This window comes from Solea senegalensis, linkage group LG19, assembly GCF_019176455.1.
Source record: "Solea senegalensis isolate Sse05_10M linkage group LG19, IFAPA_SoseM_1, whole genome shotgun sequence".
NCBI classification, from domain to species: domain Eukaryota; kingdom Metazoa; phylum Chordata; class Actinopteri; order Pleuronectiformes; family Soleidae; genus Solea; species Solea senegalensis.
In genome coordinates, this window is record NC_058038.1 from 11,635,278 (window position 1) to 11,646,668 (window position 11,391).

General features: G+C 40.5%; 1 protein-coding gene across 1 annotated transcript; it reads left to right on the forward strand.

Moving 5' to 3' along the window:
* The first annotated feature begins 333 nt into the window (after positions 1–333).
* On the forward strand, positions 334–9,720 carry ccnf (cyclin F). Its single transcript, XM_044050008.1, has 17 exons — positions 334–583; positions 1,684–1,835; positions 1,993–2,099; positions 2,197–2,264; positions 2,387–2,583; positions 2,949–3,002; positions 3,331–3,435; positions 3,643–3,720; positions 3,927–4,081; positions 4,381–4,545; positions 4,648–4,771; positions 5,055–5,235; positions 5,419–5,506; positions 6,946–7,045; positions 7,185–7,318; positions 8,432–8,610; positions 8,912–9,720. Exons 1-17 carry the CDS (start codon positions 571–573, stop codon positions 9,364–9,366), a joined length of 2,355 nt encoding a protein of 784 aa, XP_043905943.1. The 5' UTR covers positions 334–570; the 3' UTR covers positions 9,367–9,720.
* Positions 9,721–11,391: the final 1,671 nt, after the last annotated feature.

An 11,391-nucleotide genomic window follows, 5' to 3' on the forward strand; every position in this document is an offset into this window, starting at 1 on the left:
CCGTTCCACTACGTGTACCATAATGCAGCAGTAAAATGGGCGGATCAGTGGCTTTGCTTCACATTCGGGTCAAACCAATCATGCCCATTTACTGGCGAGCGCGTACTTCAAAATGGCGTCACGTTGTCCAATGATGTACTGATATTTTACAGTTTATAAAATCGCACCAATCGGCGTCGCCACACGTCGGTATGCCCAATCCGAGGCAGATTGCGTATGAGTTAGGCGTGAACCTGCGCGGCCAACCAAATTGAATGTGGAGTTTAAACGGTGAGCGCGGGCGGTCCTACAGAAGTCACGGGGCGGGGTTAGCAGCGGGGGTAAGCGTGCTTGAATTTGAATCTAGGCAATGACCAATACTTTTCTAAGATATTAGCCACCAGCTACAGCACGCCAGCGTCTGTGAGCCTCAACATAACGCAGTCTGTATTTACCTCCAGATTAAACATTGTGCTATATAGTTCGTATACGTGTGGTGTTATATCTCACATCGCTGCTACGTGTAATCAGCTGCTGGTCCAAGCTAACTTTACAGGCAACACTGATTGAGGAGAGATTGCTGCACTTGCAATGAAAGCGGGCGGTAAGTAATATAACTCACCTTCAAAAAAACCTTCAAAGTGACTTAATGTTGTACGAGTGGGAACGAACTAGTGTTAAAGTCTTGAAATTTGACAACTACTAGCACTGGCAAGCTACTGGCCTGCTGAAGTGTGTTAAGAAGTTCCTCCTGTAACTCACTGTAGTTGCAAATGGGTTAAATTTGGTCGTATTTACACTAGACGTGTATCATCCTGTTGCTATTTGCTATTTGTTTTATTTTTTCAATGGAAGTTAAAACGTGAACTATGCTGTTAAACTTCACTGAACCTTGTTACTTAACAGTAACAGTAGTACTATTTGAACCCTCGGAGGGAAATTTGGGCGCTCACTTGGATAGACTTTTCTCTGTCAGATGCTCTGTTCACCGTCGTTATTCAGCTGTTTACGCTTACAGCAATTTATCATATGACAATATGAGTTTATTTTAATGCGGCTGAGGTTATCTCCAATCCGTTAATGTTGATATTTTGGCATTCGAACTGGGGGGTTTGAATGACCACCCAGAGATAACTTACGTTAGTGGTTTTTAAATGGGGAATCGTAAACCTCACACTCTGCCTGACTCATTGTCTGCTGTAAATTAACTGCTAATATTTGTTTGACATGAATGTGAGAAATACTTTGCTCCCCCTGCATCTAGATGTGAAGTGTGAGTGTACAGTATGTTCTTTTTTGTGTGCTTCATTTACGCCACTGTGTGTGTGTGTGTGTGTGTGTGTGTGTGTGTGTGTATGTCTGTATATATGTATGTATATAATATACAGTATACATGGAGTACATATACAGTATATATAATATGTGTGTGTGTGTGTGTGTGTGTATATATATACACATATATATGTATATGTATATATGTATATGTATACATATCTATATATATCTATATCTTTATATAGATACAGATATATATATATATTCTTCCGTGGGCCATACATTACATCCATGCTTTTCTTTTCTGAGTTATGCATTCAGACAGACAAACACAGCCATAAAACACTTTTCTTTTCTGGCAGAGATACAGTAATAGAAACCCCTGTTTGTTTATTTGTATTAACTTTTGCTTCCTTCTTCTTGCTGTAGTCCACTGTCGTTGCTCAAAATGCTACTCAGTTCCGGCACGGAAGCGGGTCCGTAAGAGAACTCCAGACCTATCTTTGCTGTCTCTGCCTGAGGAGGTCCTCCTGTGTGTGCTCCAGTGTCTCTCTGCTGAGGACCTGCTGTCTGTCAGAGCTGTGAGTAAACGCACTATATACACTAACCCCCCTACACAACCACAAGCACATGTCAACATCATGCCATCCCAGATTTGTCCCCACTTTATTTAATGGATCAGGTGTGTTCTTAGGTGTGTACTCTTTTCAGGACTCAATGCTTTAAATTCTGTTACAGGTTCACTCCCAGCTGAGGGATATTGTTGACAACCATTCCAGTGTATGGGCCAGGGTCAGTTTCAGGGACACATGGCCGTCTCCCAACACATTATGGCTTTTTGAAAGGTACAGTCAGCTCTGTCAAATTAAACAAAGGGGAAAAACTCTGCACCTTTCTTCTCTACTGGTGTTTTATTTAAAATCTCTCTTCTGTCCACTTCAGAGCTGCTGAGAAGGGGAATTTTGAAGCTGCGGTGAAACTCGGCATTGCTTATTTATACAATGAAGGGCGTAAGTGAAAATCCACAATTTAAACAATATCTTTTGTGTTATCTCAAATCTATATTATAAGACCCTAGAGGGTTTGCTAAGTGATTACAGCATATAACTCGTACCCTCTTTCTGTCCACTAGCATTGTTGAGTGATGAAGGGCGAGCAGATGTATGTGGTCGTAAGGCTTCCCACTTCTTCAGCCTGGCAGAGAGCCTGCGTCCTCCCACTGCAGATCCCTTCATCTGGCTATTCATCCGTCCACCATGGTCTCCCACAGGCAGCTGCTGCAAGGCTGTGGTGTTCGATCGTCTCAAGGCTGAGTGTGACAACAACATGGTAGGTCTTGATACAGCCACTTTAAAGGATAGACGTATATGTTTTTTGTTTTTTTTTGATAATATGTAATCATTTTTTACTTGTATCCGTTATGTGTTGTCTTGACCATCAAGTAACACCCTGTTGTTTTCTCATTAAATGTATTTCTAGTCACTGATCCAAAAAAAGCTCTAAACTATGGAGATTGTCTTTATTTGCCATAACAGTCATACACTGTTGTGGCTCAATTTCACATGACTTTTACATTTACAGCATATACCATTTCATTAAAACAATAAAGTCATAGTGAAGAGTGTTCTAAATGAAGAAAATGGTCATGTGCTGAACATTGCAAGTTTAATGTATTTTTCTTTTTGTCTCTGAAGGATAGGAAGGGGCCATTGTTGCACTGTTTGGCCAGAGTTTTACATCTGTTTGAAGTGAGTATGAAAGTGAGACTGAATCTGATTATCTGGGTGTGGTTGGTCCAGTTTCTATTAGCCTCTAATGAAAGGGTAGAGCCTTTTTATTGCTTTCACACTGGACAGACCAATTAGTCTTGTCTTCATATTACACAGCCTTTATTGTTTTACAGTATGACAAAAAAGATCTCATCCAGCTTAAGTGGATTGTTTTCCCCCCTGGACCTTGACACATTTCTGTGTAGATGAAGAAATGTGATACTCACCACTTTGTTCATGTACAGGATCAAAACATTTTATGGATTCATGTATGATTGACATCTGAAATCATGTTGCATTTTTGCAGGAGCCAGAAAAACACTTGGATGCTATATCTATGCTGGAGGAATCTTCACAGGCTGGCTGTCTACAGAGTTCCTACCTGTTGTGGGAGCACAATCGCAAAGCAGCTGTGAGTGTGAATCTCCAATTTGGTTTTCTTCTCAGAGATACGCTTGCTGAAATTGGCCTCACTGACTAAGTTAATTGTGCCTTTTCTTGAAAAGCACTCAGTTGTCTATATTAATTGATACTTGAAAATTAAACTTGAAGGGGCGTGCTATGTTAGTTGACAATAACTATAACTAAAATAATTGGGGTTTTCATATTTGTATTTCAGATGGCTGATCCAGGCAGGTATCTTCAATGTGTCCGAACGCTCAGAGACTATGCAGGCAGAGGATGCTGGGAGGCACAGGTGTGTGTGTGTGTGTGTGTGTGTGTGAGACTGAAGACAATTTATTCCCCTTTTCCAGTACATGAATTCAATGTATTCCTGTGCAAGAGAAACAATTGCATTAGTCAACCCTGTTGTCTTTATACGATTTGAGTTGAGTTGAATCAATGAGTTGAATCACATCATTTTACTTACCATTTTACATCTTGTCCTTTTCCCTCCTCCAGCTCTCTCTGGCCAAAGTGTGCAGCACTGGGAATCCGTTGGGGTTGGAGACAAAGGCCTGCTCTGACTTAGTGGCCCAACTCTTTAGCTCGTCCAACCTGGAGTCACAGCACTTCTCTCAGGGCCTCCTCAGGCGAGGCATCAAGGATACCATGAGGTAGATAGCGACACTAACTCTACTATGATTACAGTCTGCTGGTGAATAACATCTTTGGAGACAATTTTATAGCTATTAATGTGAAGATTTGTTTACTTCTTTAATGACATTAACTAAGAGTGGATGAAATGGAACACCAGCACAAGCGATCCCTATGGTTCCACAAAGAATAAAACAACTTTCATATCATAGCCTTCTGGCAGATTTCAAGTCATAATTTCATCGTTTAATTTAATTTAACTGAACCTATTCCTTTTAGACTGTAATACTCAAACATTTTTAATCCAATCTTCTGATAGATACATCCTAGTGGACTGGCTTGTGGAGGTGACCACCATGAAGGACTTCTCCAGCCTGACTCTCCATGTTACAGTGGGTTGTGTGGACCGTTACCTGGCTCTTCACTCTGTCCCCAAAGCTCGCCTTCAGTTATTAGGCATTGCCTGCATGGTTGTTTGTACACGGTGAGAATCTGTCTTGCCATGTAAAGTGAAGAATCCAAATTTGTAATGCTTTGACATTAACACACATGGTATTAAAACGGATGTTTTTATCTTTTTTTCCAGCTATATAAGTAAAGAAATCCTAACTATACGTGAAGCTGTATGGCTCACTGACAACACCTACAAATACGAGGACCTTGTTCGAATGATGGGAGAGGTCATTTCTGTGCTGGAAGGAAAGATCAGAGTGAGTATAATAAACTCCCATCTTTGGGGTTGCTCACGTGCAGAGTTGTCTTAGCTGATATTTGTAACAGGCTGCCCGTTGTCGTTTTTTGTCTTTTCTCTTTTACCACAAGGAGTTGCTCTTGATGTTCATTGTACAGCCGTGCATTGACTTGTGTGTGTGTGTGTGTGTGCGCGTGCTTTTAAAAGTATATTCCTACTAAAACATTTTCAGCAATCGTGCACTTAATTTGAACATTGCAAGTGTAAAGACATTTAATTAAATTTTCTGCACTTCCGTACAGAGCCCGACGCTGCTGGACTACGGGGAGGTGCTTCTGTCTTTGCTCCCTCTGGAGCGGAGGACCGCTTACCTATTCAGCTACATCTGTGAGCTGTCACTGCTCTACACGGCTCTTGCCACACCACCTCCTGCAAAACGGGCCTGCGCTGCACTACTCCTTACACGAGCACTACATCACTATGGTAATAACATGCACTGGCACACGTGTTCTGCATGCCCATTTCAATGAAAATATGTATCATCTTACCCTTTCAGCACTGACACATGTTAAGTATAATATTTATAAACTGAGCAACTTTCCATGTTCTGCTAAGGGTAAAGTTTGTTTTAACTTTGACATGTGTTTGTGGTCTCCCTCTCTGCAGCTCCTCTCTGGCCCAGCCAGTTAGTCGACTACACCGGCTTCTCCAAGCAAGACCTTGTCTCCCTTTCTGTGCTGCTCTATGTCAAGTGGTAGGTTTCTTTGTGTGGTGTGTCTGTTTTGCTCTAATTGGTACCCAAGCTTTAATTTCTCATTCTCCTTGACAATGTCTCAGTCTTTCACACCAAGATTAGTTATAATAAGACGCAGCCAACCTAGTAATTATCTTTAAAGAACCCTTTTTGCTTTGACCCCGGCAAGTATTCCAGTGCAGAAAACCTTTTTTTTCTTGTTCTTTAAATTTCACTCCTTGAGTGTGTGTAGTTGCCTTTCCGGCCAGTAGTTATCCATTTATTCAGCCAAGCTTGGCAAAAAATTATTGTATCTGATTGTTGGGTCCTTATTTAAACCATAACATTTACCTTTCATATTAGTTCACTGTCTACTGACAGACGTGAGACATACAGGGAATATGAATGTCATTTAACCAAACACAAGCTCTCCCCACATGGGGGTTATTGATGTGTACAGTGTGATTCTGGTGTAAATGATACTGTAGGTCCCCGAGCTGATTACTGAAGAGGGGTTTAAACCCCTGCATATTAAATGTAGGCTCCAAATTGTTGTTGTTTCCAATGAACATCGTGGCCTAACATCCTTGATGTTTGTTTATGAGTTCAGTTTCTTATTGAATGCAATCAGTAAAGGCTACATGAGTTTTCCACTTAATGAATATTCAAATAAGTCTTTTCCACTTCAGGCTTTTAAAAATTTTGTGTGGTGATAAAATTAAATACATTTCCCTCAAAGTAAGGAACTGGATAATCAGCAAGTGGCAAATATTCAGACTTCTTGTATTACAAATATGCAAATGCTACACCTTGTATTTGAAGGCAGCGTTGGTTGTTAAAGTAATTTAATTTGCTTGTTGTTGGGCAGTATCAACAAATGGCCCAGTGATGACATCAGCTCTGTGTGATAATCTGTTTTCACTTGAGATAACACAAGCCAAAGCAGACACTCACGGATGTTTAGTTATGTAGTGAGTCGTCTTTTACTGCATAGAAATTTCTCAGAATCTTTATTTTTGGAAGAAACACAAATGTTCTTATTTGAGAACTGGATCACACATGACTACTTGAGAGATAACCATAATTGATTGGTGATGTGGCCATTTTATGGCATGCTTGTGCAGTATAATTGTATTGATCTGATATAGAATTGGTCAAAGCATCGAGTGACCAAAGAAAATGGATAGTTGATAAGAATTTAAAGGAATTAGTAAGCCTGGAAAGTCACAAAAGACAGTAGGAGAGATTTGTAGTGTGTGTGTAACAGTGAGTCACCAACTGAGACACAGTAATGTGCCTAATGGTGAGTCACTTTGATAGGTGACCACTGTATTGACTAACTCATTCTCAAATTGAAAAATAATGGGATTTGCCCCCTCAAGAGTTGATTATAGATTTGTAGCAAGCAAAGTGGCTCAAAGTCAGTAATTTTCCTGTTTCCCTCTCTTTTCGCTCCTCAGTTTCAGTCATGATGTTCCAAAAGATTACAGACATGTATCTCTGACTGGAGTGAAGCAGCGGTTTGAAGATGACGCCTACCAGCACATCAGCAAAGAAAAGGTTTTTTTTGGTTTTTTTTTCCCACTTAAAACAGACATGTGAAAATGTCTTCTCTCTATTAGACTTAAAAAAACACAAACTCTTAGATCATTTTTGTGAATCTTAATAGTCATTGTTTTTATTTCATGGCCTCCACAAGGTGATGGATTATAAAGAACTGTGTCAGATCTTTGAGATTCCTGACGTGGAGCCACAGATGGAGCCTCCCAGTCCAACTGGTCAACCAGCCGACATCCACACCTTCATGGCTTCTCCGTCCAGCACCAGCAAGAGGTAAACACGGGTTTCGTCTTACAGCGTATTGGAGCGGAGTGAATAGCTTTAAAAATACATCAACTAAACTAAAGATATTGATGTAAAGACATGACCCATACAGGACAACTACTGCATATCCACCACCACCACAGTGTATTGCATAATGCAACAAAACCTACTGATGCCTAGAACGTTTTATCTCGCTGTCTCGACACAGGGTCACTAAATAGCATCAATGCCACCATTGAATTGCGTTTGAAATATTTGATTTCCCATGTAGTTTTGCAACAAGGGAATGCCCTCTGTACAGTGATCCAGACCAACACATTTCCTCATATATTTATAATCTTCATATTCTATAGGCCCTGTTTTTATATAAGCCCATATCCACCAAGTGGTTCAGTTTGGTATGCTATACAATTATTTGCTTTTCATTGCCTTGGTACCCTTCCATTGGGGTACCAAGCACTTTAGTTCTGCTCCTACTGGGTGGAGCTAGGACACACTGTAGTCCGTTGTTTTCGGCTACAGACAATCATCACTTGTGTGAAACAGACAGGCACAATGACAGTGATTATCTGTGCTGCCTGCGTCCTTATCTCAAACAAAGCTCGTCTTCCTCTTGTGATGAACAGCCACATGCCAAAAAGAATTAACACACAATGCTGCATGTCCTCCTGGTTACTGTGTGGCATTCTTTTTCTTGTGGAATTTATTGGCAAGCTACACTGTTGCACTGGTAGCACATCACACTATTTAAGTAGCTTACGTAGCTGATGCAGGTATCGTTGTCTGGCCCACACCACACTCCCATGGTGGAAACGCAGGTCACTGCCCCAAGGTGAGTTGAACTGCACTGGAAACAGCTACAAAAGTCAGTACAGCCGCACTACTTTAGGCATCTGTGTGGTACGTCATGCTCAGAATTCTGTCATGACTCACCAAAAACTAGTTGCAAAGCAAGTGAAAGTGGGCCCCTGCTCCCTTGCCTCCTGTTGCTCATTTAATTTGATCTATTGTCTTTGTTGCTGAGATCTATGACAAATGGACTTGAGTGCCATCTAGCTCATAATCTGTGAGATGCTCCGGTGACTTACTGTAACCTACTGCTTGTCTGCTTTCTCCTTGTAGGAGACGTGATGACAACATGCAGGCCCACAGAGCCAGCTTCACAGCCACACCCACAGCAGAGCTGTCCAATCAGGAGGAGACGCTACTAGGCGACATGCTGGACTGGAGCTTGGACACTTCCTGCTCGGGTTATGAAGGGGACCAGGAGGAAGAGAGTGAGGGAGACAAAGATGGTGATTGTGAGTTTTTAGGAAATACATTTTCTCTTGTGAAATTTCTCGCTAGTTCTCAAAGTTGATTTCCCTGTAATGCATTTAAATGATGCCCTGACTCATTGTACATAGTTGGATGAGTCGGTCTTTTAGTACAATATGATTAGAGATGACTCAGCAGTTGCTATGTCCAGCATTGTAATTCATAAATTGAAGCCTTAAGCTTATGCAGGCAGTGTTGTGGTAGTAGCTGACAGTAGCTGCACAAACTTTATTGTGGTCTATAGTTAGTTTTTATCTGATTGATTGACACCTTATATTCTCATAGGTTCAATGATCTCAGTCCAACTGCACCCACTGACTGACCCAGACGGAGGAACAGAGCATTGCAGGGCCTTGTCTAGCGATGAAGACAGCTTCTGCGAAGTGGAAAAGGAGTTCAAAAATAACTTCCGCGACCAGGAGGAACCACTGTCCGTTTTTACAGACCATCACAGTTCGGGATACTCCTCTGTGCCAAGTGTTAGCCCCTCATCCACATGCTCCTCCTCCCTCGTGCCTTGCACACTTAAAACCTTTACCACATCTCTGGGTGCAGCTTCTGCTAATGGCCAACCAGGCTTTCGTCTTTTGGTGCCCATGCAGAGGCCCCGGGGCACCTCCAGCAAACAAGTGAAGAGGAAGAACACAGCAGCACATAGTGGAGGTGAGGTGGAAAGAGAAGAGGAAGATGGCAGGGAAGAAGATATGTATTCAACCAGTGTGGGGTTTCTGAGCTTATAGACAGTGGTTTTTATTTTAATGGCCATGGGCTGTTTTAACAAACCACTTGCTCAGGCATTATCCTCCAGCACTTTCCTTCACTTGTTTCACAATGTTTTTCTCACTCCTGCACTGATCTGTCAACTGCCAGAAGATCAAGACATTTTGAGGTTTGCATTCCATTTCAGGCACAATGAAATACCTCCAATGAATTCACAGTCTGCTCTTAAACCACTGGAACATAATGTCACTTTCCTCAGGACACTGGTACAATAATTTTTGTTTTTAGCCATCTGCAACAACCTATCTCAAATGATGTGCAAAAACAAACCGACAAACACAAAAACTCAGACTTGTAAGATGTTGTTAAGATTTGGGGGGTTGCTGCCTTGTTTGGTGTTGATAGTATCTTTTTATGCACTGTCTTTAAAATAATGTATTTGGCAAATGCCATCAGTGGCTGATTTAATCTGTCGTTGCTGTAGTTGAAACACATGTCTGTCAAAAGTCTTAAAAATATGACTGTATGAATATTTGTTCTTCATGTGTTTGCCTAAGGTACTGTGGCTGTTGTTTTTCCAGAGGCATTACCTAAAAAAGAGCTGTGAAATTAGATTTTAAGTAGTCTGTCTCTTCTTTAGTCGTCTACATATACACCTGTTGGTGCCGTTAATTATTCAACAGCAGGTCTGTAGCATCAGGTAACCCAGGACAATGTTAACTGTTACAACATTGACACGCTATGTCCGGTAAGATGTGCTGATAATGGAACTAACCCAGAATACCTAGCTGGATGAGTATTGTACAAACCATCATTGCACCCAAATCCATCACGAATCTCTGATATGTTGTACTTTTCCTTTCGTCTGTATTAGGTCTTGCACTTTTGTCATCACAGAAGAGGCATAATTCAATGAAATATGATCATTTTCCAGCTTGAACAATCAATACTATAGTATTTTAAATGAGTTTGATTTGCCTGCTTTGAAAGAAATGGAAGTTGAGACGCTAATGGGAAAAATTACTACTTGATAGGGTTTTCAAGTACTGTAGTACTCATTCAGGAAATAGTACACAATGTCTTGGTTATTGTGACTGACAGTAAATACATTTTAAACTGTTAACTAGTTTTCACCTGTTTTTATGGAAATACATAATGTTATATGTATAAAAAGAGCGAGTATGCCACTACTACTTGAAATTGTTACTGCTTCATTCCAAAAAGGCAGGTTTTCTATGTGAAACGCTTTTTTTTATACAATACAGTATTTTCTCATTAAGCCTGTGATGTGAATATGTAATTTTTGTATCAAGTTAAAATAAAAAAGCATGCTGATATCGTTACACTATAATTTGTCTTTGCATAATTTAATTAAATTTGCCTCAGATTGTTTTCTGCTCACTTTTAATGAGGCAGAGTCTCAGAATATGTTGTGATTTGTCCTCGAGCTGTTTTTCTCGTTCCTGAGAGTGATCGACAGCAAAAGATTTCAGCTGGCTAAAAGCTTAAAAGAGTTCATGTTGCGAGAAAGTCCTTGTCAAAGCCAGGTGGCATCATTTAGCAAAGCTGTGGCCGCGATTTCGCAGGATACTTATGTGCTGTACTGAATTAGACTTAATATCCATATAAGTGTATAGAAAGATTATTTTACCAATTCTTAAAAAAACTAAATACACCCACAGTCCACACTTAATACCCCATAATGACAAAGTGCATGTATGAATTAACCTACAATTAAAATAAATTAATAAAAGAAAAACTTAAACACCAGTCATCTCCATCAGTCTTGAAAAAGAAGCAGTTGGAGTGGTTCAGTAAAGAGTCCCCAGAATTTCAACAGCTGTATATGAACACATCAATGTAATTTCTTAACTATAAATGTGACGTTCTGTATATTATTTTGGATGTCTTCTTGCCTACAAGTTTCGGCAACTGTAAAACCGGTTCTAAAGAAAAATGTACCCCCTGTTTACTTTGGGATGAAATGGTGGTCCTCCTGTTATTATTTGGATGCCTTATTGCATCAAATCGGTAAACAATGAATG

Bases quoted from the DNA above. Each gene is read 5' to 3' on its own strand.
- ccnf (XM_044050008.1), top strand. The intron at 2,100-2,196 runs GTACAGTCAGCT...TGTCCACTTCAG, and splicing joins ACATTATGGCTTTTTGAAAG to AGCTGCTGAGAAGGGGAATT. The intron at 7,319-8,431 runs GTAAACACGGGT...TTCTCCTTGTAG, and splicing joins CCGTCCAGCACCAGCAAGAG to GAGACGTGATGACAACATGC.